This window comes from Podarcis filfolensis (assembly GCF_964270895.1).
Source record: "Podarcis filfolensis genome assembly, chromosome: 14".
Lineage (NCBI taxonomy): Eukaryota > Metazoa > Chordata > Lepidosauria > Squamata > Lacertidae > Podarcis > Podarcis filfolensis.
Genome location: NC_139616.1, coordinates 36,961,805 through 36,987,450, shown reverse-complemented (window position 1 = coordinate 36,987,450; position 25,646 = coordinate 36,961,805). Strand labels below are relative to the sequence as shown.

General features: G+C 44.7%; 3 protein-coding genes across 13 annotated transcripts in view; 2 read left to right on the top strand and 1 right to left on the bottom strand.

The window, feature by feature from the left end:
* Positions 1-167: 167 nt before the first annotated feature.
* On the top strand, positions 168-9,802 carry EME2 (essential meiotic structure-specific endonuclease subunit 2). 2 transcript variants are annotated; one of them, XM_083585283.1, is made up of 8 exons: positions 168-1,674; positions 1,969-2,105; positions 2,871-2,963; positions 4,998-5,122; positions 6,508-6,619; positions 7,647-7,762; positions 8,333-8,522; positions 9,519-9,802. In XM_083585283.1, exons 1-8 carry the CDS (start codon positions 1,197-1,199, stop codon positions 9,687-9,689), a joined length of 1,422 nt encoding a protein of 473 aa, XP_083441409.1. In that variant the 5' UTR covers positions 168-1,196; the 3' UTR covers positions 9,690-9,802. The 2 variants fall into 2 exon arrangements, with proteins under 2 accessions (XP_083441409.1, XP_083441410.1); XM_083585284.1 differs by lacking the exon at positions 2,871-2,963 and having other exon boundaries at positions 203-1,674.
* A 1,323-nt stretch (positions 9,803-11,125) lies between these two features.
* The window catches only part of SPSB3 (splA/ryanodine receptor domain and SOCS box containing 3), an 18,121-nt gene continuing 3,600 nt past the window's right edge, over positions 11,126-25,646 (bottom strand). Inside the window, exons 1-7 of one of the 9 annotated variants that reach the window (XM_083585320.1) lie at positions 24,507-24,648; positions 18,740-18,888; positions 16,829-17,006; positions 16,066-16,253; positions 14,260-14,362; positions 12,783-12,908; positions 11,126-12,097 (exon numbers count right to left, since the gene is read on the bottom strand). In XM_083585320.1, coding sequence (XP_083441446.1) covers positions 11,754-12,097; positions 12,783-12,908; positions 14,260-14,362; positions 16,066-16,253; positions 16,829-17,006; positions 18,740-18,888; positions 24,507-24,573 — 1,155 coding nt within the window. In that variant the 5' untranslated portion in view covers positions 24,574-24,648 and the 3' untranslated portion in view covers positions 11,126-11,753. Of the gene's footprint in view, positions 12,098-12,782; positions 12,909-14,259; positions 14,363-16,065; positions 16,254-16,828; positions 17,007-18,739; positions 18,889-22,310; positions 22,660-24,232; positions 24,649-25,646 lie in introns of those variants that run through there. The other 8 variants (XM_083585318.1, XM_083585323.1, XM_083585317.1 and 5 more) reach the window with 8 other exon arrangements.
* The window catches only part of NUBP2 (NUBP iron-sulfur cluster assembly factor 2, cytosolic), a 16,938-nt gene continuing 16,230 nt past the window's right edge, over positions 24,939-25,646 (top strand). The window contains exon 1 of one of the 2 annotated variants that reach the window (XM_083585401.1): positions 24,939-25,073. In XM_083585401.1, coding sequence (XP_083441527.1) covers positions 25,055-25,073 — 19 coding nt within the window. In that variant the 5' untranslated portion in view covers positions 24,939-25,054. Of the gene's footprint in view, positions 25,570-25,646 lie in introns of both variants that reach the window. The other variant, XM_083585402.1, reaches the window with a different exon arrangement.

The window sequence follows — 25,646 nt, the reverse complement described above, 5'->3', positions numbered from 1 at the left end:
ACTCTATGATTGAACGCATAGAGGTTGGCCACAGACCTTAGACGCTCTAGGAATCGCTGTCCGCTTTGTAAATGGTCCGGTAGGGAACATTTCCGCTTTCTTCTTCATTGAACTTTACAGGCGCTCTAAGCAAGGGCGGGCCTTCTCAATAAATCATCCGGTAGGCAACACTTCCACTCTATTCTCGGTGGACTCTTATTTTAAGTCCGTGTGGAGGCCAATTCTTTCAGAGTACTTCCTTACATCTTCCGCCGCAACCCAGTCCTTTGGAAGTTGCCCCTTCCCGGCTTGATGGCATTTGTTTATTTTTTGGGGGTGGAAGAAAAGCACCGAGCGGAACTCCCCCCACGCAACAACCTCTTTCCGCAGGGACCGTTTAAAAGGCTGCACCGCAGAGAAGCTTCTCTGTCTTAGCTTCTTTTGCTAATGAAAGAGATGCAGGGATTGGTGCTATTGTGGTTGGTAGGCTTGCGGGAGGGATGTTGTGGAGCTCTTGGGGTTTAACTCCCCAATTCTGAGTTTGGTGATCCCTTGGAGCTACTCTCTATTATCACTCAACCGACCAGATAATAGGTTTTGTCTTTGTTGAGGTTGGGTTACTGAGGGAAGGCAGACTGAACGCGGGATTCGCAGTGAGGGGACGGTGGTTCAGTTATAGCGCATAACAAATATGTCCTTAGAAATGCGAAGCAGCAGAGTCTTAAAAAAGAGAAAAATGGTTTGACTATTATACAGTCTCAGCAGTTGGGTGGGGAAAGAGGGGAATTGGTCTGCTGCCTTGGAATTGGAGGAGGGCCAGGGTTGCTTTCATCTTCTAAGTATGGTCTTTCCACTTCTAGAAAAGGTTGTGGGTTCTCCTAGTTAACTGTGGTACTGAAAATTGTACAGCCTCCTAGGAATCTGTGCTTTTCATATGGTTGTGAGGTTTTTACGTTTATATGTGTGCATATATAAAACTACTTGAAAAGTTGTTGACTTGGTAATGGCAGTTTCTGTCTGATTATTCTTAAAACTGTGGGTTGCTTCTAATGATGATCAGGTGAGTTTTGAACTTGTGGCATCCTCATGGAAATTTCTTGTCTGAGGTTCTTTAAAATATCTTTGGATATGTTGCAAATCTGCCTGGGACTCTGCAAATGCTTCTGCATTCCTGAACAAACTTTCTTAAGAGGCAGTGTATGAGGATAAATTAAACCATGGAGGAATGTAAAAAGCTTGACGCTCTTGACAGAACCAGCCAGCTTGTCAGAAGAGCCATTACTTGGGAGATCTCTGATTCTGAAGGAGGCAGTGACATCGAATTGCAGGACTCTGTGGCTGTTGTGAGTCACGTGGCAGCTGGTGTTTGGGACCACCTGGACAAAGAAAAGTTGGAAACATGCATAAGTCCAGGTGAACCCAAAGAGTTGCCTTTGCTTACATTAGTGCCCCAAGTAGCATCTTGCTCCCCCAGTCCAGAGAAAAAGAAGAAAAATCAGCCTCCTAAAGGACCAAGAGCAGTGCAGACCACAGTGAAAGAAAGAAAGCTTGAAAGGAAACTGCAGAAAGAAGAGAAAATGAGGAAGAATAAGCAGTGTGCACTAGAAAAAGAGAGACGAAAGGAAGCTGCAGCTGCCTTGAAATCTTTACGGCCTGATCAGTGTATGAAGTACATGACTGTATGTGTGGACCCAGGTAGGGCTTTTATTTTAGTGCTGTTTTTAAACAATTGGGAATTGATCCCTCTGCCTGATTTATTGCAAATCTAACAGTAGATCTTGACCTGGGAATAGGGGGCCTCTTGCCTGCAGCTCGTTGCTGGGTTCTGTTGTAGCTGCTTTTATCCATTTCAGCAGTGTCACTGGTGGTTCACAAAGCGAGTGGAATTTTTTACTCTCTTGGCACTAGGTATGTTGAGGTCTAGAGGAGAGTGCTGTATAATATAGTTGAGATGTGAATCAGGCCATTTGTATGATCCTTGCCCATCAGGTCTTCTAGGGGATCCTGGTTCAGATGCTTTGCTGGGAGCTTTAGATTCTTTGGAGTGTAAATACCGCATTGAACCTCAGGCAGTTCCACACAGCATAAGCTGGAAGAGAGATCTCTCCAGTAGTATGTCTTGCATGGTGAGTATTCGAAACTCAGCTGTTAGCTAGGCAAGGCACAGATGAAATATGGAATGTCTTCTACTTAACTCATTTCCTGATTCTGCTCATCTGCTGTTAATAGTGCTTGTAGGCAGGCAGAAAAACAAGCAACTTAAAAAATAGAACTTGAGCTGATAATGTATTTATATGTATGCCACACATAGAAGCAACTTTAAAATGGATCCTTCTGCAAAATAAGGCTAGTAGTCGAGCATGGCCAGTATCAAACCAGGTTTGTTAGGGCTTTCAGGGAGCTAGATGGAGTAGTAGTAGTTTTAAAGGATTTTTTAAAATACCATTTATTTCCTTCTGGAACGGTTCTGTAAGTCAGCAAGTGATGTGTGAAGCTAATAATCTCCTAGCAAATGGTTTTCAGTAACATGCCTTCAGTCTGGAGGTTCCATTTAGTAGTGATTATTAGTACATGACTGTATGTAGTAGTCATTAATAGGCCTCCATGAATTTGGCTAATCTCTTTTTAAAGCAGGAATGGGGAACTTGTAGTACTCCCAGTGTTGTTGGGCTCAAACTCCCATCAGCCGCAGCCAGCATGACAATGCTCAGGGATGATGAGAGTTGTATTCCAGCAACATCTGGAGGACCTCAGGCTCCCCATCCTTGTTTCAAGCCAGAGAAGTTGCTTACATACATATTGTGGCAGTCAATGCCACATAACCAAATTATGCTCTGTGGGGAAAGAGCCTTTTGTCTGTACTGACAAAATGGTTGACTTTGTTTCTGTAGGATGGCCCCCAGGAGAAGGCTGAAGATGAAAGGGAGATCGTGCTCTTACTGGAGCCTTGGGATTTTCTCAGACGCCTCTACTCTTCAATGCAGGTATGGTAATAGCGTCTCCTGTATCTGCTGTTTAAATATGCCACCTAGATAGCACTGTCCTGTGGCCACTCTCAGCAAACCCCATGGATTGCATTGAGAAGTACTTCTGAGGGTGGCAGAAGTATGTTGTAGAGGTGTCCTAAGCTTATTTAAGGGGAATTTGGGGGGGGTTGAATTCAGATGTTTCATTTGAACAATTGACTGCTACAGTCAAGTGTAACAGTTACAGCCCTACTGTTACCAGTGGGACTTACTCCTTAGTCAATCTGTATAGGATTGAAGGCTTAGGCGTAGCTTCTTACTGGTATGTGTTTGTCTCTACACATCACTGTGCTGAGGATGTGATAAAAATCCATAATCCATTAAAGCGCAAGTGGGGAACCTCCTACTAAAAATGTGAGTATGCTTTAGAACTTTTGTCTTATTACACAGGTGTTGAAGAGCTAAGTAAGTGAGAGGCAGCACTAAGAGAGTTAGGTTGCAGCAAGCAGTATTCAAGAGGAGATGAGTGCCGGAAGCATTAAGGCTAAAGGTGAGCAGGGAAGAACAGGGATTCTTGCATAGAGCAAAGTTGTTAGACGAGTAGAGATCACAACTGGCTGCCAGTCAGCTACTGGGCCATGTTCAAAGTCTTGTTAACATATAAAGAATTCGGGAGCAGGTTACCTGAAAAACTACCTGCCCGTGTACAGAACTATGGCTGGCATAGGGATGTGGCATAACACAAGAGAGAGAGCACTCATTGTTGTCATCCCCCAAGCCTATGCCTCCCATGGGAAGAGAGATAAATCTTCCTCATCCTGATTGTGGACTGATTTTGGCCCCCGCACAATAATGCTGCCACTGTCTTAACAGCATTCCCGATTATCGGGAAAATATACAAAGTGGCTATGGTCTATATGGGATGAACTCACCACATGCATACAGACCAGACACATGTGCATCTCACACACCATGCAAGCCTCCTCTCACTCACATCCCTCTCTCTGCCCAAGCACATCTCTCTCTTTCACACACACAGAGACTACACATACACCCCCTTCACCTTCTCTCTCCTGCTCCTGCCCCCCTCTCTTTTTCACACACACACACACACACACACACACACACACACACACACACACATCTTTCATCTCTCTCTCTCTCTCTCTCTCTCTCTCTCTCTCTCTCTCTCTCCCCAAAAGAGAAAACCCTCCCTTCAGAAAAGCACCTGAAAGTGTGTTCCCATTTCTCTTTGAATATGGTAGCAGAGCATCTTCTTTTGCATGTTCAGTCCACAGCATCCCCTGAAAGGGCTGGCAGAGACCCCTGCCTGAAACCATGGAGAATTGTCGCCAGGTTAGATGGAGCAATGGCTTGACACAGTATAAGGCAACTTCCAGGAAGGGCCATAGTTCATCTGCTCATCTGTACAGCACCTGCTTTGCATGCATGCAAAAGATTCCAGGTTCAATCATTGCTGTCTCAGTTGAGCTGGGAGAAGTCCCTGCCTGAAACTTTGGATAGCTGCTGCCAGTTGATGTAGATGGTATTGAAACAGGCAAAGGGCCTGACTCTGTATAAGGCAGTTTCCTTTGTTTCTCTAAGTGTGGGATTGTGACAGGGTACAAGAACATAAATGTATCATAGTGGTAATACATGAGTTAATCATTCAAACCCTTTTTGAACTAGCTGGAGCTTCCACACCATTTTCAAAAACTACTCCATATAGAGCCAATTGCAGTCACTCAGCCTGGGTGTCGCCATAGCTTTACTGACATGCATGCTATGTCACAACATGCTCACACCATTGGCATCCCCCAATGAGATGCCCAGGGAATGACAGGGACTGTAATGCTGTGCAACTCAAACTCTGCATATACTGTCTCCACACACTAACATCTAAATTAAGAAAATTAACACAAATTACTCTACACATGCTGGGGAGCTGGACTAGCTGAGCTCCTCCCTAGCTGGACCCAAAACTGTTTTTAAGTTCTTATGGAAAGGCTTCTTGTGTGTGCATGTCTGTGACACAGTCTTCTTTTATTTCAGAGCATGAGCCCTGGCAAGCAGCAGAATGTGCCTGATCTCACCCGAATGTTGCCCTTTAGCAGCCCGAAAGATTACTGTGCAAGCTCCTGCAGCGTGGCAGTCATTGGACTAGATGCCTACCAATGGTACATGTATTGGGAGGGCAGCTAAGTTAGGGGTGAGAAGTGACCTGTCTTCCACATGGCAAGTAGCTCAGTGGTAGAGCACACACTTGGATGCAGAAGGCCTCGTGTTTAATCCCCACCACCTCTATGTTGCTTCATGACAATACTGGATTCCCTCCTGGTGGTAAAGCCAGTGTACAGAAAGAAAGATAAAGAGAGCTTAGACATTATAAAGTAATTTTGATCGGCTTTATTGAGTTCACTTTACAGGGAAAATAGAGACGACTCATAAGAACATCAGAAGAGCCCTTCTGGGCCCCAGAATCCAGCATCGTGGTCTCACAATGGCCAGCGAGTTGCCTAAGGGAAGCCCAAATGACATTCTCCTCAATTGTGATTCCCCGAAACTGGAACTCAGAGGCAGGCCCATGCAGAGGTGGGGAGGGTGGGTGGGGAGGAGCTGGGTACACTTGTCCCGGACCTTGGAGGGTTTAATTAGTCAGGGGGCCCCTGCCAGGGACTGGCTGCTTTTTTGTTTGAAGACTCCCACCCTGGGCCTCAGACAAGCTCTTCACAGGCCTGTTCAGAGGCATTCTGCCTCCCAACCGTAGAGGTAGAACATCAGGGTTAGCATCTGTTGATAGTTATATCTCCCATGGAATTATCTAATCCTCTGGAGAGCCAGTGTGGTGTAGTTGTTAAGAGCGGTAGTCTCGTAATCTGGGGAACCGGGTTCACGTCTCCGCTCCTCCACATGCAGCTGCTGGGTGACCTTGGGCTAGTCACACTTCTTTGAAGTCTCTCAGCCCCACTCACCTCACAGAGTGTTTGTTGTGGGGGAGGAAGGGAAAGGAGAATGTTAGCCGCTTTGAGACTCCTTAAAAGGGAGTGAAAGGTGGGATATCAAATCCAAACTCTTCTTTTAAAACCACCCAACTTTGTGGCCATTACTACCTCTTATGGGAGTGAGTTCTATGGTCTAGCTACACACTGTGTGAAAGTGCAAAGATAAGCCATTTCAGATACGTGCATTCTGTAAAATCGCAAAATCGGTGCAAGCCTCTATACCGTCATTTTCTTCACGGGGGCAATGCAGTGTGTGACAGCTGTCCTTTTAAGCTGCAAAGGCTAGGGAAACCCAACCAGATGGGCGGGGTATAATAAATAAATTATTACTACTATGCAAAAAAATTCTGCAGACCCATCGCGTCTCCAAATTTCTTGGTGTGGGGTTCCTACGAGGTACCTGGTTTTTGACAAATGAAGGTCATGTCAACAACAGATCCAAGTTTATGTTGTAAAACTACAGCCTGACGTCAAAGATGTTTCGATAAGTGATACATAAATCGTGTCACTCACAAGAGCTTGCAAACTAGCAATCTGTTCTTCTGATCTGAACTGCTTAGGTATAACCAGCATCGTGGACACCAGCAGGAAGCACTGAATCCTGGGCAGGAGGAGGCGCCAGGATTCCAGCCTGGCCCAGAACTGTTGATGACAGAGCATCAAATACAGGAGGTGAATACAATTACCAGGAGTGAGTCAGTTGTAAGGGGAGGAGCTTTTGGACAAGAGGGACAAAGCTATCAGTGGCCAGTTCTGCTTCCACTGTCAGAGGGAATGCACCTCTGAATTGCAGTTGCTGGGAGTCACCAGTGGGGAGTGCTCTTTACTCCGGTCTTACAGGCTTCCCATATAGGCATCTATATGGCTTACAGTGTTCCCATATAGGCATCTGACTGGCCATTGTGAGAACAGGATGCTGAACCACATGGGTGAGCAAGGTTTTCTTACGCAAGTTATTCTAGAAATAAAAAAGGATTGATTTATTCTTCAAGGAGAGTTCTGTCAGTGGTTCAGCAGCTTTGATAGCTAAAAGATGCATAGAGATAGTACTCTTGTGGCTACCATATGCGGAGAGCAAATGGAGGAATGCCATTGCCTTTGTGGCCTGGTTTGCCAGCAACCAAAGGTCCCCTCTTAAGGTTCACAGATGGAGACTTAACCGTGTAGTGTAGCAGAGGGGTGAGACCTTCCTTCCTTCCTTTTTCTAAGAGCTCCTCTGGAAAGCAGTCTCATTGGCCCACTAATTTGTTTCCCCACAATCCTCCAGAAGTTGCATTAGTCTAGAGCACTGTGGGGAAAACAAAATGACAGCCACTATCGAAACATAGTGCCTTCCACTATTGGCTGCTATCCCCAATGCCCGGGACTGATGCAATGAGGGCAAAACAAAATGGTCGTCGCTCGCTGAAATTTGGCCACTAGAGCTGAATCCTATTGGAAGGCAGAGAGAACAAAAGACAGGTGGGTATCAGCATTCTGTAAGTCTTCTTAAGAGTGCTGGGGCCTTGATTGCTGCCTGAAAGTGCTGAGTACTGACATCAGGCTGGCCTGATAACCTTGCTGTGCCCCAAGTCCAACACAAGAGTTAGGACATGCTTTAAGTCCATGGACTTCAGCGGCCTTAAGTGTAACTGTGTTGGATGTAGGTCTGTGTTCATAGATGATCCCTATTTATTCTGTGTGCCTGTTGCTCCTGCAGGCTCTGGTGGTGCTACAACTCTGGAGTAACACCGGTGTCTCATTCCTGGAGACATGGCAGGAGTTTGCCCAGCACATTTCTGCAATGACCAAAGCTATTGCGCAGCGCCCATATAAGTGAGTGCCTTTTGCCACAGATCATCTTTGCAGCCTCGTTTCTCTTCAAATCTCCCCCCCCCTTAACCGCAAGTGTCTGAAGGGTGTTTTATAAAGCTGGAATGCCTCTAATGTGTGCACAAGTAGCGTGAATGAAAAGGAAGCCTCCCAATTCTTATTGAAGAAAAACTGATAAGAGACACACACATATGTACCTGGTGCATGTTATTAATATGATACCATATGCAATACCTTGCCATTTTGACTCTTCTTCTGAGGCAACCAGGTGAAAAAAGGAACACTTTCTTTGCTACTGCTTCCTGATAAATTGGGGGAGTTGATTTTTAATTCAAAAACAATAGGACTGCGTTTTAGAAGAGACTTGTTGTTTCTCTCACGTGCACATGGAGGGATGCCCCTCCTGAGATACTTGATTTTCTCCAGAAATATTGTTTATGCATATGAAGATGCTTGCATGTTTATCTAATTAGAGGTTTGTAAGTGAGCAACACTTAGAACATTCTGAGGGCTTTATTCGGTTTTTAAAGACATCTCATCTCAAGCAGCCTGTCCCTGTGCCTCTTCCCACAGGAAACAGCAGGGAAACCAGCCTTTCTCCTTCTGCGCTGATGGTGGGTGGGCCAGGGGAGTGCGTGTGCAGAAAGATGGGACGGGACTCCGACAGGCCTGGCTGAGGCAAATCCAGCAGCTTAACCGAACCAGCCCTGCCATGGCAGCAGCCATCACCAAAACATACCCTTCACCACAGCTGCTGCTAGAGGTCAGTTCACATCTTGGATTGCTTTGTCGTTGGCTAATCAGCAGGCCTCCAGAGAGGAGGAAGGCAAACCTGCCACAAAGCAGGTAGGCATATCAAGCCCTCCTCAAAATATCTCGAGGGCTGTTGCAGAGAAAAGGGCCAAGGCTTTCTCCCCTGCTGCTCCAGAGGAGAGAAGTAAATTGAATGGGCCTCAACAGACCCACAGCAAAATGTGGCTGGGCTTTTTTATTCCCAATCGTCAGTTGGCATTTGGTGCCCTTTGGGTGTGCTGAGTCGTCACTGAGATATTTATTATGGGGGGGACTCCCTTGGGGTCCCCTGGAGACAGTCATCTTCTGGTTTACTCCCATTTTCCTACGTTGCAAAGCTTCAGTAGACACTCTAGCACCAAAAATTCAAGACTCAAGCCACGCAGTGCTTGAACCCGCAACCCTGAGATTAAGACTCTTGTGCTCTACCGACTGAGCCTAAACGGCCTCAGCCCAGTATACCTGAAGGAGTCTCTCCACCCACCATTGCTCAGCCCGGACACTGAGAATCTCCAAGGGTCTTCTGGTGGTTCCCTCACTGTGAAAAACAAAGTTACAGGAAATCAAGCAGGCCTTCTTGGTAGCAGCACCCTCCCTGTGGAATGCCCTCCCTTCACATGTCAAGGAGATACGTAACTTTTAGAAGATATCTGAAGGCAGACCAGTATCGGGAAGTTTTTAATGTTTGATGTTTTATAAATGCTGTAAGCTGCCCAGAGTGACTGGGGAAACCCAGCCAGATGGGCAGGGTATAAATAATAAAATTATTACTATCCCAGCTCTTCCTGATAAGGATCTAACAACATAACCTTCTCTGTGCATGTTGAATCAATGGCTTTCCAGTTACTGAATGAATACCTATTTAATTCAATAGGGCATTAGTATAGGTTCAGAATGGCTCTACATTCTACACTGGAGGAAATCATCAGGGTTGTCTGCAGCCAATTTATTTTTCCCTTTTTTAAAGGCCTACAGAGAGTGTGGCACAGACAAAGAAAAACAGCTCCTCCTAAGTGACATTCTGGTCAGAAGTGAAGAAAATGAGAGGGAGCGGCGGATTGGCCCAGACTTGTCCCGTCGGGTCTACCTCTTCATGATATCTACCAATCCAGAGCTTGTTTTAGACCTAAGTGCCTAGGTGAGATAGTCAAAGGCCAGAATCTCATTTTTTTCTAATCACTGAACCGCTGTTTGTTTTGCTGGTTATTGCAGACTGGATCTCTAGAAAGCAGTAAATGTCTTGTGCACAAATACCATCAAGCCTCTTGAATTATTCCACCTGCCCTTGAAATTCTCATTCAGTGAGGATTGCCTTGCAGTAGCCTTTTCATATCTTCATACAAATCTGTAGTGTTAGCCCCACTTGGACCAAGTTACCCAAAGGATCACCTGTCTCTATGTAGGCCTGCAAGAGGCCATTATTGGAGTTTCTCTACTATCATCAGAGTTATACCAAGTTGCCAGTGAAAAGGCTGCCTTAGTGATTGTGAGAACATGCCACAAATTGGGACCAAAGAGTCGCATTTTAGCACCTGGTAAAGCCCTTTTAGTTCCCCTAGCTTTTTAAATCTAAAGCAGTTGATATCTCAACTGGGCCAAATGTTAAAGATACATAGGAATGACAGTGTCAGAAGTCCCACCACCTTGTGATGTTAGAGGGGCAGTGGAGTATGCAAGTGTGTTGTGTTATCGCCCCCAGGTTGTGCAATATGCTCAAGGACTCATGACACCATCATTGTTTATGTTGTCAAGACAGTCCTCTACTCACAACACTTGGGTGAATGGATGTTTACACTCCTGTTATTTTGCTGCTTGTGTGACTGTTTAGTTTTGCAGTTTTAATTAATCCTTTATTTGAAATTGCAGTAATTTATGTAACCTGCCCTGAGACCATTTGGTGAAGGGCAAGAGATAGCTTTGTGACTGATACGCAGTAAGGCAGCAAATTTTCAACTCCCAACAATAGCAGCAAAAGAGCATTTAATTAGTAAATTAGGATGCAGCAACAAATAAAGCTTGGAAGAAGCCCAATAGGAGATCTTTATGTGTCAGGAATGTAAACTCAGTTCATATGGTGCTCAAAGGCACACTTTTCTTTAATTCTAACTATGTCCACACACACCACTCTAGTTATTATTTTGTAAATGGTCTAGAAGGCAGGCAACAAGATTTTAGTTAACAAAATAAGATTCCAGTTCTAGAAAACAAAGTAGCTTATGCAACTCTGGCATTACCAAATCACCCCTCAGCTAAACCATCTTTTATCTCCGTGAGGTTCTTATCCTGTTTTCAGTGTTTTCAACATGCTTTTTAATCACATGTTTGATTTGATACAATCATAAGCCATCCTGTGTATTTATTTAAAGGGTGGGACACAATAAAAACATGATGCACCCAGTTCAAAGGCAACGGCAAACTATGATTTGTGAAAAAGATGGAGATCTGAGTGTGCAGGTCATGCACTTCATGCCAAACAATGGTTTGGTATTGGCTGAGCCATGTCATGAAGGAACCTTGAGAAGCAAAGTCCCACAGCAGTACCAGAAACAAAACCATTAGTCACTTACGCCTGTGTTCAACCCTTGTAAGTCAATGCAGCTTGTATTTTAATTATGTTTTCATATAGTTCAATACAGGAGAAGCAGCGGGTAGACATGCAAAGCAATTAAAGCTGCAAGGCTCACATGAGTTCACTTACAGAGACAGTCTAGCAAGTTAATTTTGCGCCAGAGCTGTCTGTGCCAAAGCACTGAAAAACACACAAGAGATTAAGAGCCCTTTTTATATTGATAAAGATTGCTGTTTCTGTGTCCCAGAGGCATTACTTGCAAGTGGCCAACCAACACAGTACATTGGCTTCTCTGTTTTCATCATAAATTGAGTCTCATTCATTTGGTTGTTGGGAGGAAAGTGTTCCTTGTCCTGTTTGGCTACTGAATGTCTCAAGGTTCAAAGACTCTTCCAGAAAACTTGGCAACTGTAGTTGATGAGCAGGAGGCAAACGGGGGTAATCAAACTACAGGAATGGCTTGCCTCCTGAAGGTAGGTCTCTTCCAAAGCAGGAAACACTTGCTGAGTTCCAAGATTTCACTAGAAAGTGTGGGGGAATCTTTGCCCTCATTGAGGAGCCAGCTTGAACCACCCTTATAAAGACACTGAGGAAAAACCCTCATCCTTCAAGACATGGCCTTCAAAGAAAGTTTTATGTCCTCCTGCATCTCTTTCGCTGGCATTCCTCAGCATCTGAACTGCAAGAGCTATCTGAATCATTTCCTGAGGTGGGGGAGGGTGGCTGAATCGAGCCACAGTTCATGCTCAGCACCCAGCCCAGTTTGTTGTGCAGAATTTGCTTCAGTCCAGGGGGAAGGGGCAGCACATCGAGTGTATCCACATAGTCAGGAAGCAGCTGGCGGAGACGGAAACAGCAAAGGTACTGCAGAGAGGTGTGGCTGCCGCAAGAGCGGATTACTTTCATGCTGCTCTTAGCGGCCGTTGAGCATACCATGGGGTAGAATCTCTTGTTCTGAAGTTTGGTGGCAGCTACTCCTGGATGGAAATAACAAAAAGGAGGCCTGAGATCAACACATGGTCACAGAGATAGGGGGGAAAAGGCACACAACAAGCTATAATCTCTCAGCCGTTGGCTAGGGCACTGTAAGGATTTGGGGAGCAGGGTACCCCATCCCTTGATAGTCTTACAGAGAAAACTTCAATTTGGGACTTAAGCGTCAATAAAAACAGCAGCAACGTGTGATTCTATGCTCTTTGTCTCTGTGCACGATCAAGAAAACTGTCCAGGCACCAGACATGCTGCTACATGATGCCATACACTTGTCGTAGTTACGCTGATGTGAAGGCCAAAGCTGGCTTACATGCATATACTTCTGGTTTATGCTACATTTTACTAGTTCCAAACAGCCTTTCAATAGTCAAAAGCTTGGGATGCTCAGGCAGCACTAACAACTAGGCCCTCTGACATCTTTACACATGAGAAAATTGTAATTTGAGTGTAGCAGGGACACACAGCATGCTGATATTTTGAGAGGCAGTCCCTTAAAGTTTAAACTTTAGATCTCACACTTCAGTGATCCTACCCCATATCTAGCAATAGCTCCCTCCTGCTTAGTTGCATCTTCTTCCAACATTCCCCCTCATCTCAAAACTGGACTACACCTTTCAGTTGTGCCAAAGTTTGGTCAGCTTAAACCTGTTCTGGATCTCTTGCTCTTACCTATGCATTTCCTGTTTTTGAAAAAGGTCAGAGTCCCATGCCAGGTGTCCAGGTGCACTCCAATAATGGAGCCTTGGCCAAACCTCGTCGAGAAGTTGGTTCTGTCTCCCTTGTGGTGGAGGAGTCCTAGAGGGCAATTATCAGCCACAATTACACAATATACACTGTAGACTCATCCTGTGTATTCCAACTTTTTCTTAAGACAGTTATTTCCTAGTTCTTTATCAGTTATACATGGGCAAGCCTCCAACTGCTTGTCAGAAAATCAGTGAATCTGTCTGTCTTGATCCATTAATTCAAGTCCTCACAAAAACTTGTTGCCAAAACAGCTGGGTGCAAGAACAAAATGGGCTGTGCTCCTTCAAACAAATCAAATCTTCCCTTGATGGCCCTCGTGCCTAGAACTGCCTCCCAGAACACCTGTGTGATGTCACCACTAATTCCATGAAGCCTTTGGCATCGTCCGCTACTGTAACCAAAGGAAAGTACACACCCAAGTTCACCCTCACCCCTGTTTCCTGCCTTTGTTGACACCTCAGTGCCATGTTTGAGATTGCAATCTTCTCAGTACAGGGACCTGCTCTGATGTACTTTTAAAATACTGATACTAACTTTTTAACCACCAGCTGAATACTTGGCTTTTTCACTAGCCAAATTTTGGCCCAAGCCATTTTGTTTATAGTAGCAAGTAATTTCACACATGCAGCAGTCCAAAACACGTAAGTAGTAAACCAACACGTGCAAGTTTGAAGGTGCCATTTTAATTACGCATTCATGTGCAAGTTCTCTGATAACCTATAAAATAGGGATGCACAGAATAAGATGTTAATATAAACTCTGAACTTCCAGAAGCTAGCCTGTATTTTGGCTCTCTAGCCTGTACTCCAAGGCCAATTTATACAAGGTGTGAGCCACAAGAAAAAGCCCTTACCTGTGCAGGCTTCCCATGCACATGCAGCCCATTAAAATGCACCTGCCACATGCACTAGTCCATTCCTATATGCTGGCATGCCAGCTGCACACCTGCCTGCTGGCATTAGGCTTCAAATACAGAAATACCTCCCCCCTTCAGAAGCCAGTCATTTCAATTTTTGTTTACAGTTACAAATATATGAACTATATAACCCCTTTGCTCAGCATGACTTGTCCAACTCCTTTAGTCAATCATGGTCTCTCACTTCCTTTGTAAGGGAGAATTTATGCAGTCATGTTCTCAACATTTCAGTCAGGGCTAACTAAGCTGTAGCCCTCCAGATGATGTTAAGACTAAAACTCACATCACCCGTGAACATTGACCATGCTGTCTGGGGCTGGCGATGATGGGAGTTTGGAGTCCAATCACATCTAAAGGAGCACAACTTTAAGCAATGATCTCTGATGGCTCAATCATTCTGTGAGCCACTGAGCCACCTCCAATTACTGGCAAACCTTCACATTTCTCCTTCATCCCATGAATTATTTTCTATGCTGCCATTACCTGTATATGAGAGGCCCCAGCTATCTTCATCTTTGCCCAGCAAGCTACAAAACGTGTGGCGGTACTTGTCCAGGTTCACATCTGATGTCCCAATTCCCACCATCTAGATGTAGACAGAAAATTAGGAGTGGAGAGAGGAGGGCAGGCACACAGACAAAAGGACACACACTACATAAATCATGGAGCCACCTAAGCAATCACCTGAGCATTTGCTCATGTAAGCTTTTTATTTAGCCTTCAGAGCCACTGATTCTGCTCCACTACTACAGAGAACATTTCAGGTTCAACAATCACTTTGGGTGGGGGAAATCATTCATACTCCCTACTTTCTAAACCAACATGCATTCCCTCTAGTTTAGATAAAGAATATGTTGATAGAACTGAACTATTTACTGTTCAGTTGTCTAGCACTATACATTTTTAATATCGTTTAATAAAATTCAACCTCGTTAATGCATCTGGACAGTTCACATATACATATTACATAATTACCCTCTCCTGCATTCTGGTTTCTGGCCCATGGTTTGAGCTCTGCTATACTCAACTCTTGCAGACCGACCTCAGCAGTACATCAATCTGACATGCTGTGTTGACCTGCATGGTTTTATTTCACATAATGTGTGTCACAGCACAGTATCATCCAATTTATTGCATAGCACTTTATTGGTTGTGTAGACCTATGACAGATAATTGAATTTAGGCAATTTGACAAACCTACAACTCTAATGGAAAATACGGTACCACCCCGAAACATTTCAGTCTCTAATGTTGCACATATGCCTGCAGCAAAGGCCAAGACATTACTAAGGAAATCTTTGGTCTTAAGATGGAACAGTTTATTCCAATGGATATGAATAAGCAAGTCATCTTAGGGCTGGTTCATGTAAAATAATTATGTGTTCTATCAGGTCAGACTACTTGTTCGTCTAGCCCAAAATTAGGGAACCTTTGGCCTTCTAGATATTGTTGAACTCCAGCTCCTATCAACCCCAGCAAGCATGGCCAATGGCTGAAGATTATGGGGGTTATAGTTCAGCAACATCTAGAGAGTCAAAGGTTCCCCATACCTGATATACTCACATACTATGTACTTTGACTGACAGCAGCTTTCTAGCATCTGAGGTCAAGGGTTCCCCCTCACCCGCTACTTTATCATTTTAGCTGAAGATGTTAGCAGAGATTCAATTCTGGGCCTCTAGCATGTAAATACTGAGCTATGACTCCTTTCCAGCAGCCCCTAAGCAAGCATTCTGGGAGTGCAAGGAACCCTCCAGCCTCATAGTGAAGCAAGCAATGATATGAAAGCACCATATCTGAGAGCTATTTGAGGGTTAAAGACACAGCTGTACACGCATGCGGTGGCCTAAGGGTACTAAGATTATGCAGATCATGGTGTCCCCACTGGACTTCACCATACAAGATGCCAGTTTTCATAAATGGCATCTCTACTCAATTGCAAAGCACAGCAATAACAAGTGAAAGCTTGTGCCCAAGTTATAGAACTCCTAGGACAGCTGCTTGGATCCTACATTGGCCGTGTTTTGATGCCATTTGAAAATCGTTTTAATCCACCAGCCCCAGAGCCTGACTGATGCTTTACATGCTTCTGGCCTGTTTTCTGATGAGTTTTACTGATGTGCCATTTATTAATTCAAGCTACACTTAATGTTGGCTGCATGCTGCTTTCAGCTGCAAAAGCAGGAGAAAAATATTTTAAAAGAATACGCTTAATGTACTGCTATCAATGAATCATCCTGTTTTGTTTAGCTGCCCCCGGCAGCACCTAAACATCACCATTCAATGTACCATGTCTGTGCCATAGACGGGTGAGGTCATCTTGATTTCCCAGAAGTGTTGCCCTTCTGCTAGCTCCTTGTTTCCCCGGACTGCAGCAGTGCCACAGCTGTAGTCCATGTGGAAGTTCACCTTACGGTCATCACAGGTCAGCAATGTTGCAGTGGATTTGTTCAGGTCATCCCATACCCAGTCAAAATCTAAATGACAGCAGGGGAGATGGTATCTTTCAAAAACACAAATGATATTGGATCTCAGCCACCCAACTCAAACTGCACTTCAACACAAATGAAGAGCTATTACAAATGAAGAGAAATGAAGTAGTAAACCTGTGTCTGGACTGTACCAATTTGGGCTGCATGTAAACACTCTCAGGACCTAATGCCCCTGTATTTAAGTTATTTAAGATCTTCCTCCATGATTTGTTGCCTTTGAAAGCGGTATAATATGGAACAAAGTAATCGATTTCAAGAAATCTCTCCACACAGAAAACTAGCATGTAAGAGAGAGGGGTTCTGGGCATGTGAAAAGATTTCTGCCTTCTCTTCTTAACTGATATTTTAAGTTCTCCAAAGGCCCTGTGGAGAAAGATCAGAAATGGAGCAGGGCTGAGGAACTTATGACCTTCCAGATGTTGCTGGAGTCAAACTCCCATCAGGCCCAACCAGCATGGCCAATGGGAGTCATAGATCCAGTCACTATTTTCTCCCTGCACATCTATGTCACATTCCAACACATCCCTAACTCGTATGAGATTTTTAAAATGCTTCCTTACATTCATCCTCCTCTCCACACTGACAGTCTTTGATCCGGTGAATGGTGTGCACATTAGAGCAGAATGGAGCTTCATTCTGGTTTTCACAGTTACAGTACGACTCTCCAGTTACAGGGATTGCTGTGGGTATGGAAGGCAAAAGAGAAGGAAATTCTGGCTCTGAATCAGAGTCGCTGTGCTGCCCAGAAGAAAGAAAAACAAACTATTAGAATGCGCTTTCCAAAAAAAATGCTCAGAACCAACCCATGTCATTTTCCATTCCCATGGATTTCTCCTCTCAAAAGAAATGTTATTTTTAAGCTAAGTTCTTTTTATTTTTACATATACTCTCTGAAGTCAATGCTGTCCACTTTCACTGGTATAAATGAATCCTTGCCAGACTTTAAAGATTACTGAAAAGAATTTCTAAAGGGTGACTGAAGTGGAAGAGCTTGGCTCTGTGTAGCCTCTATTGAAGCTGCACCCTCTCAACTGATAAGAGGCTGAGAGAGCCATCATTTGGCAGCAAAGCAGAAGCAGCAGCCACAATAATATGGCAAGAGAGGTTGATATGACACCTGCTTATCTATATAAAAACCCACAGAGTAGGAAGAACTGCAGGCTTTTCTGTTGTCTCTCTCACTCCACCTTCCTTTAGCTCTTATACCTTCTTCCTCTGGGGAATTGACAAAAGATAAGAGACCCACTGATACTAGTGACTACTGGAAGCCATACACTGCTTTAGTGAGGAAAGTTTGGCGCCTAAGAAGACTGGCTGGAGAGTGTAGGAGGATGCCATAGCATAAAATGAAGTAGGGGTGGTCTTTTATTGCTTTAGGCTGAAATCCCCATACCCACTTATATGGGACTAAGCTGCACTAAACTTAATGGGACTTCTGAATAGACATGTATAGGATTGCACTGTTACTTCCTTAACCTACACTCTTTGCACTGAGTCTTGTGCTTTTAACTAACTTCCCAGTTTGTTTTGGTTACAAAACAGTCAGTAGTCCCTCTTAGTGATTCAGCCTTACCCTACAGCAGTGCAATTTCGAATCTTGATTTTCAGACATCAGCCTGCTCCTCTGAGGAGGAAGAGGAGTGTGAGGGAGGCAGTTACAGACTACATCAGAGCCTACTCCAGTCAGACTGCCCCCACTCCCAATTTTACATGTTTTTCCCTTCATCTTAGCACTTTAAAATTGTAAACCGCCTTGGAAGCCTTAGTAGAAAGGTGGTACAGGCAAACCCCAATTTGCACGGGGCTTGCATTCCTGGCCCCCCTGCACATCGGCCGAGCGCAAAGAAGCCCCTCCCACCCCTTCACGCCCATTCTACCCTCTTCCTAGTCCAAAACAACCCACATGTCAGAGGTCGTGCATCAATTGAATGCACTCAAAGTGGTCATGACCTGTATATAAACACAATGAATAAATTTATTAAATAAACTAGCTGGGGGCTCAGGCCATGTTCCTGCCCTGCTTTGCTATTCAAGTACCTCTCAAATGGAGATCTCAGCTGAATCTGAGTATTGTAAACAAAAAGAACATACACTCTGCAACCAAGCTCTGGGTGCCCACACTCTGAAAACATCAACTGATGAAGTAAATAGACTCCATCTAGCACAAAATAAACTTTCATGTGGTTTACCACACATGCTGGTGTAATTTAATTCCGGTGGTAGTGGGGGTGGGAATAGTGCCAACTTACTTCTCTCACCCAGATAAGAAAAAACATGAATGTAGATCAATTTAAGCTCCCTGCTAGGTTCATGGATTCATTGCTCATGACAGTTTAGTTCATTGGGCAAAGCTATTACAGTCCTGGTCAAAAATCCAAAACACATGCCAACAGTCAATTTTCCCACTCAGACAAACAGTCAACTATCCAGATGGCACTGGGTCTTAAGAAGGCTGTTCTGCACTATCATACCTGCCCATCAGAATCAGACGACCAGCTAAGGGAACCAGAGGGCAATGCTACTGTCCTTGAGTCTGCATCACGGCGTACCCCACTCAGGACATAGTGCCAAGCTCTGCTGTTGCGCATACGGCGTGCCATGGCGTGTTTGGAGAGGTAATCTGGAAAGCAAGGAGAGATGTTATTCAAGCCAACTCTTCCTACTTTACTATTAACCACACAATAACAAGAACAATAATCCTTCCTTCAGACAGAAATTGTTTATTATTTATAGCCTTTAACATGTACTAAGTGATGTCCAGGCCCTGCCTGCAGGCTTATAATCTAATGAAGAGAGGCAAAGTAAATGAAGAGAAAGGATAGTAAGCAGCTATATGCAGTATACAGGGAAGATCTGTGGTCAAATCCCCACTCATCCATAAAGCTTACTGATTCTAGGGCAGTCATTGTCTTGCCGACTTAAAACTCTCGCTGGGCTGCTGCAAGGAAACATATGCACAACCCCGAGTTCTTTGCAGGGAGGAGGGGAATGTAGCAACAATAAAAATGCTAGGGAAAGTCAACAGAAACAAAGGTAATCTGTTGTACTGTGTTAACTGCTAGTGATGCCTTAAAACCATTTTTTCAACCCTGGAATTAATAACTCTCGGAATAATTCTGTACAAATGCACGAGACAGACCATCTGAGAGCAAATAGCTAAGTATTATAAAAGAGCCTGAACAGGGAAGGAGGCATGAGAGCCTGGAGAGAGGAGGAAGGCAGAAAGAGAATACTATCATATCAGGCACTCTAAGTTTTAGACAGATTCACTTATCCATCACAGCAGTCATGTATGTACAATCTCCCGCACCCCCGGAGTTCAGTCTTTGAAAATGCCATTTCATATAGTTTCCCACTTCTCTTCCCAGTTCCCACCCACCCTACCTTGGCCTTTTTCTTGAGTCCATTTGTTTTATGTTTTTAAAGTTTACTTCTTTAAATTGCAAGGTTTCATAATGGAAGCATTGTACAATGTAGCGATTAGACTAAGATCACTGAAAACCAAGTCCAAATCCTCACTTCACTGGGAATCTCCTCAGATGACCTTGAGCAAGTCGTGCTTTCAAGTCTGATCTACTGAGGGGGGCAAATGACCATGTGTTTCCCTAAGCTCTCTGGATAAATCAATACAGTGCTGTATACTACTTTGGAGATGGGGTGGACACTGCAGTCAAGAAGAGCATACAGTACAGTACAAGGGAAAATATTTCACTGAAAACAAGAGAGATCCAACAGGAGAGAGCAGCAAGAACCTCCCTTATCCTCCTTTATGTAAACATCGAGAGTTTTAACCAAATACATTTTTGCTACACTGCAGCCAATTCCAATCATTCTATACAGAGAAGTTACAGGCCACAAACTTAATGTTTTGAAACATCTGCCAACAGGCAATACTTACAGTACTTGCTTAAATGTGACCAAAGCCTTCCTGCCCTATTATTCACCCCCAGGCTACAGGAGTTTATGAAAATCAGGGTTCAAAACTGCACCCCAAGCCTAAACCAGAAATAAGGACCACTGACTCTATATTGTAACAGATAAATTAAGTGCTTTATTGAGGCACAATACCCAAGACAAGCACAGTGGATAAGCAGTGTTAGAAATTAGCGAGGTGCCAGGCATGTTTTGCCACTGGCACAGGTCCAGTTGTGACCACATGGAGATCTCTGGATGCCATCTCCATCCAGCTGGCCCCTCCAGCTTTCTTAAGAAGAAAAGCAGAAGAGCTTATTTATTGCATTTATATCCCACCATTTTCTCCAAAGAGCACATGGCTCACCCCCCTCAGTTAATCTCTATAGCAACCCTGTGAGGTAGGTTAAAAGGCTATGACTGACCCAAGGTCACCCTGTGAGCTTTATGATTGAGTGGGGATTTGAACCCTGACCTCACAGGTTCTAGTCCAACCACTACACCACGCTGGCTTCCTAGAATACTTCTGCTATGGGGCAGCTATATAAAGCAAATTATTATTATTATTATTATTATTGCCATTGTAGGGGGAAAATAGCGCCATTCTTAGCTCCCAAGGGGGTATGCAAGAAAAGAGGTTGTCATTCAAGTACTTTAGATATTCAGCAGGGCCTCATACAATCCAAATGTTTTGCAATGACTTTGCAGGAAGAGGTCCTGAAAGGTGTCCCAGAAGATAAGCATTCATGATCTAACAGCCTCTATTTCAGAACTGCCCAACCCAGGCATCATGTAAAGAATACCAGGATAGGCATAATGCGATTAAGGCCACTCAGCTCAGTGATCAAATGAGCCACTCCAGGCAGCTCAGCAGGTCAACAACTGAGCTGCCTTGTGAGGAAAAAGATTACTGCAAGTGAACTTTACAGTCAAAGGAGCAGCTATAACAAGCTAAGTATGGGATAAAGAGGAGCATGAACAGAAAACAAACTGAAAACACACCAAGACACAGCTGGGAAACATCAAGAGCACTGAAGCAAAGTCTCTATGGCAGACAACATACTTTAACTGTTAAAAAAGAAAGGATTGCTTCCTTCCACTGTAGGGTGAACCTATAATGATGCCATAAGGAGTGTGTTCCAGTGCAAAAACCACTAGGGCTAGAAAGCAGTACACTGCTTCAACAGCAAACATGCATTCATATAATATATGCTTAGGCCAGAGGTTTTCAACCTTTTTGCGTCCAGGGCTCCCTTGACCAACTACATTAATTCTGTGGCTCCCCTATGGGAGCTCCAAGTCTCAGAAGCCCAGTTATGTCACCCCTTGCCTGCAGAGCCAGCAGCCCCTCGCCCCTTTTTGAGGCTGCCTCAGCTTCTGGCAACCAGCACCCCCTGGCCAGCTCCAGAGGCACCATTTGCCTGAGGAGCTTGTAGCCAGGGCTGCTGCAACAAACAGCCACACAAGCCTTTGGGAGGCAGAGAGGCAAGAGGGCATGAAAGGAGGGAAGGAAGGAAAGAGGGACAGAGGTCAGTGTTGCCTGCGGCACCCCTAACCATCATTCAAGGCACCCCGGGGTGCCATGGCACACTGACTGAAAACCACTGGCTTAGGCATACAGAGTTACAATCCACACTAGCTAGAAAATGCCAGGGTTGAAAGGGGAAGTCTAGATGGCTGTAACCAGAGTGACTCTCATATGTAACAGAGGAGTGGTTATCACCAGCTTACAGTCCCAGAAAGCTAAAGGAAAGGCTAAGCTCCTAAGGCACCCACAAGACTCAGTAAGCACTATGTAATGTGACCACAGAACAAAGTTATCAATTATCAGTTTTCTTAGATATAAAGACTCTTGCATAAAAGTATCCTAACTTTTACTTCATTAATAAATAGTATTAAATGATCACAGCCTTAAACTATCAAGTGGAAAGAAAACGTCACTTAGTATGCAATGAGGACCATCACTACTCAAAGATGGCAATGACATCCCATAAAGCAGAAGTGACTTTGCATCACTTACTTTCTAACACACACAGGTAGAAAATCACATTTAAATTATGTGCCCGGTCAGTAATTAAAGTCAGCACATAAAGGAGGGGCATATGAAAGGCACCCTGGAAGGCCACTGACCTTAACTAAGCAGGGATTTGAAGCAGGTCTCTCTGATCCCAATCCAACTTTATATGCAACTGTACTGCACTACCTTAATACAGAATGCTAGTATCGCGGAGGTGAGCCAAAGCACACAGGTAATCCAGCCCCACAGGATAGAATGAACTATGTTGTCCATATAGAGTTGGGATTTTATCCTAGTTCAAGTCCCACCATTTTCCATGAATCCATTGTGAAACCAGGCTCTCCAAGAACAGAACCACATTATATGCAACAATTATATGCACTTCAGATGTGCTAGTATTTGGCAGAGGAAACTCTTAAGTACAAAACAAAGTGCAGGTGCCTGACCCAATACCCACATTCATGCTTCTGGTAGCCCCAACAAAACTGTGGATACCAGATGCACGTACAGTCATACCTCGGGTTGAATGTGCTTCAGGTTGAGCACTTTAGGGTTGCGCGTTACTTCCGGGTTTCGCTGCTTGCGCATGCGCAGACGCTCAAAATGACGTCACGCTAAAAAATATCTCTATGCACCTTTCCAAGGTGCCTCAAAGTAGCTTACATAGACCGGTAAATGCAAGTTAAGAAAATACAAAATCAAGCCAACTACTGATTTTAAAGATGTGTATGTGCATTTTATTTTAGATCACTGCTTTTTAGAGCAGTGTTTAACTTTTTCATGTGTACATTTTTTTTGTATTCTTAATCTCATTAAAATTGTTCTTAAAAGGCTATGGGTAGAACATGGTACACATAATAAAGTGAATTACTTATAAGAGATAAATACAGCAACCCAAGAAAAACACACTACAAACAGACTAGCCAGAAAGGACCAACCAGATAGACAAGGAGTACCTTGCAGCCACCTCTGAAGGCCGACATCCTATATGGGTGTGTGGCAAAAAGGATCCTCCTACTGCAGGGCAGGGGGATCTGTGGCCCTCCAGATATTGTTGGACTCCAGCTCCCATGATCCCTATCTCTTATACTATACTAGCTGGGGCTGATGGGAGTCTGGAGTCCAACATGATCTGCAGGGCCAAAGGTTCCCCATCACAACCATACAGAATTATACTTTTTAAGAGTTGTGATGTAAAGAGGGGGGGGAGGGAGGAAAGGCACACATACAATTTTAGAAGGAAGCTTTTTCAAGAGTTTTTATGTTTATTTCCCATGCCTTCAAGGCTGACAGAAATCTCACGTCTCTCATTTTCTCCAATGGTCAATTTATGGGCTGCTGACCCAGAACACTTTTATGCCATGGGATTTTATTTCTTATGTTTCCGACTTAGATGCTCAACATTTACCATCCATGCCAGCTGAGGAAATATGGGTGTGTTACTACTTTTTCATTTTAGTATTTTGTTTGTTTGTTTGCATATTGTAATATCCTGCTACTGGGCCTTTGGCTCATTCATTATGTTACAATTAAAAAGTTTTAAATTATGGCGTGCAGAGATAGTGTCTTCAGTATAGAACCCCAAACCTCACGACTGGGCCTTTAGGCAAATCTCTCTTTCACACCAACACACACATCCTTCTCAATAGTCTTCTAAGCAAAGAAGGTACAGAGGTACCTTAAAAAACTACAGGAGAAAAGGCACCTCTCGACTTCAGCTAAATCGTGCCCCCACTTAGAAACAGTCACTCGATTGGACTAGATGACCCTTAGGGTCTCCCCCCGCCTCCAACTGTACAATTCTATAATTCTTGCGCTGACTCACTGTCTATCGACCAGGCACCCAATAAATGCCTCGTAAGTTGGGGGCGGGGCAATGAGACCAGTGTCCAACTTTACCCAGCGTCCTTTGCGAGAACTCCCAGCAGCCACTGGGAGGGGTCCCGCCAGAAACTGGCCAACGGTCCGCTAGTGGCCTCAGAAGTACTTTCTCAACCGAGCTGTAGGCCGCAGGCTGGGCTTACCCCATACATACACATACGTCCCGTTCTCCTCAGCCGCGAACACCCGCCATGGCCTACCTCAGCCGTCCAGCCACAGAGCCGCTTCCCCTCCTCCTCCTCCTCCCCCGGCCCTTCAGAAGCGAGCGAGCGAGCGCGCCTCCCTCCGCTCCACATCGGCAGGCGCCGCACCCCGGCCTCCTTCCCACAGGCGAGATATAAACAAACCACGCTGCGCGCGCCCACCTCGGCCGCGCCCATTGGCAGCTCGGCTCGGCTCCCTCCCCTCCTTCCACGTCCGTTTCCTACCTGCGTCACTCCTCCTCTTGCTCCTCCCGCCCCCGACGAAAGGGAGAGGGCGGGGGAACGGCACCATCTTCCTCTCTCCTGATTGGACGCTTCCCTTGCTCAGCGCCCGGCATAGCGCTCAAGTCGCACGCGCAGTACGGCGTGGTGACGCCGGTGACCCTTTCTCATCTCTCTCATTGGCAAACCCTGTTCCTCCCTCTTCAACAAGGAGGTGAAGATTTTCTCACTCAATGAAAAAAAGAGAGAAGGCGGTCTCCGAGATATGATTGGCTGAGAAGGAAGAGTCAGTAAGTAAGGTGAGTGCTGCCTCATAGGACAGGAGGCAGCCGAAGAGTCCCTGTTGACTTTCTATTGGTTAAAGTTTACGTCACTCAGTCGCGGACCGAACAAAGGCGGGCAACGTGGTCCCCTAGCTGCCTCTTCATTGGACAAGATTGATGTCACTCGTTAGAGGACGGGCAAAGCAACGCCCAGTTGTCTGTTCATTCGTCAAGCTGCATGTCAATCACCTGACGAAATCGGAAGTGGTGAGGGATTGCTGAAGCAACATGGAGGAAGCCGCAGAGGGTGAGTGATTGATGGGCTTTGAAGGCATGGTCGCTGGGGAAGGTGATTGGATGTTAACTAGGCTTCCTGTGCTTTTTATCATCTGTGGAGAAGCAGATGTTCAGCAACAATGGGATAAACTGCGCCTGTCAGATGACTATCTGCTGTTAAAGCACAGGAACTTTTTCCAAAGAAATAAGAGCAATGATGTTGAACCTGCCCTCCAGACCTTGCTAGATTACAGCTTTCTTCCTTAGTTGAGGCTAATGACAGTTGCGCTGTTGCAAAAGAGAGAGGGGTGGGGGATATGCCAAGATCCAAGTTTGGGGCAAGTGCTCTACAGTGAGAAAACCCCAGCAGAGGTTTAAAGCCACTAAATATGCAGCAAAGTAAAGCACGGAAATACAGGTCGTTAGATCTTTAAAATATGTCCAAGTGAGTTCTAAAATGTCCCCTTTAAAAGTTTCTTTCTAAAGTTTCCCTCTTACCCCAGCATAAGAAGACGACTACATGTTTCGTAAGTTTTAAAAAATGGTTTACTTACAAACTCTTCAAAGGTCAGGTTCATGTACATTTCCATACATCAGTCAGAAA

What these genes read in the sequence shown, in the direction of transcription:
- EME2 (XM_083585283.1), top strand. Translation starts at nt 1,197, where the DNA reads ATGGAGGAATGTAAAAAGCTTGACGCTCTTGACAGAACCAGCCAGCTT. An exon ending in GACTGTATGTGTGGACCCAG is followed by an intron (nt 1,675 to 1,968) that starts GTAGGGCTTTTA and finishes CTTGCCCATCAG; the next exon opens with GTCTTCTAGGGGATCCTGGT. An exon ending in CAGAGCATCAAATACAGGAG is followed by an intron (nt 6,620 to 7,646) that starts GTGAATACAATT and finishes TTGCTCCTGCAG; the next exon opens with GCTCTGGTGGTGCTACAACT.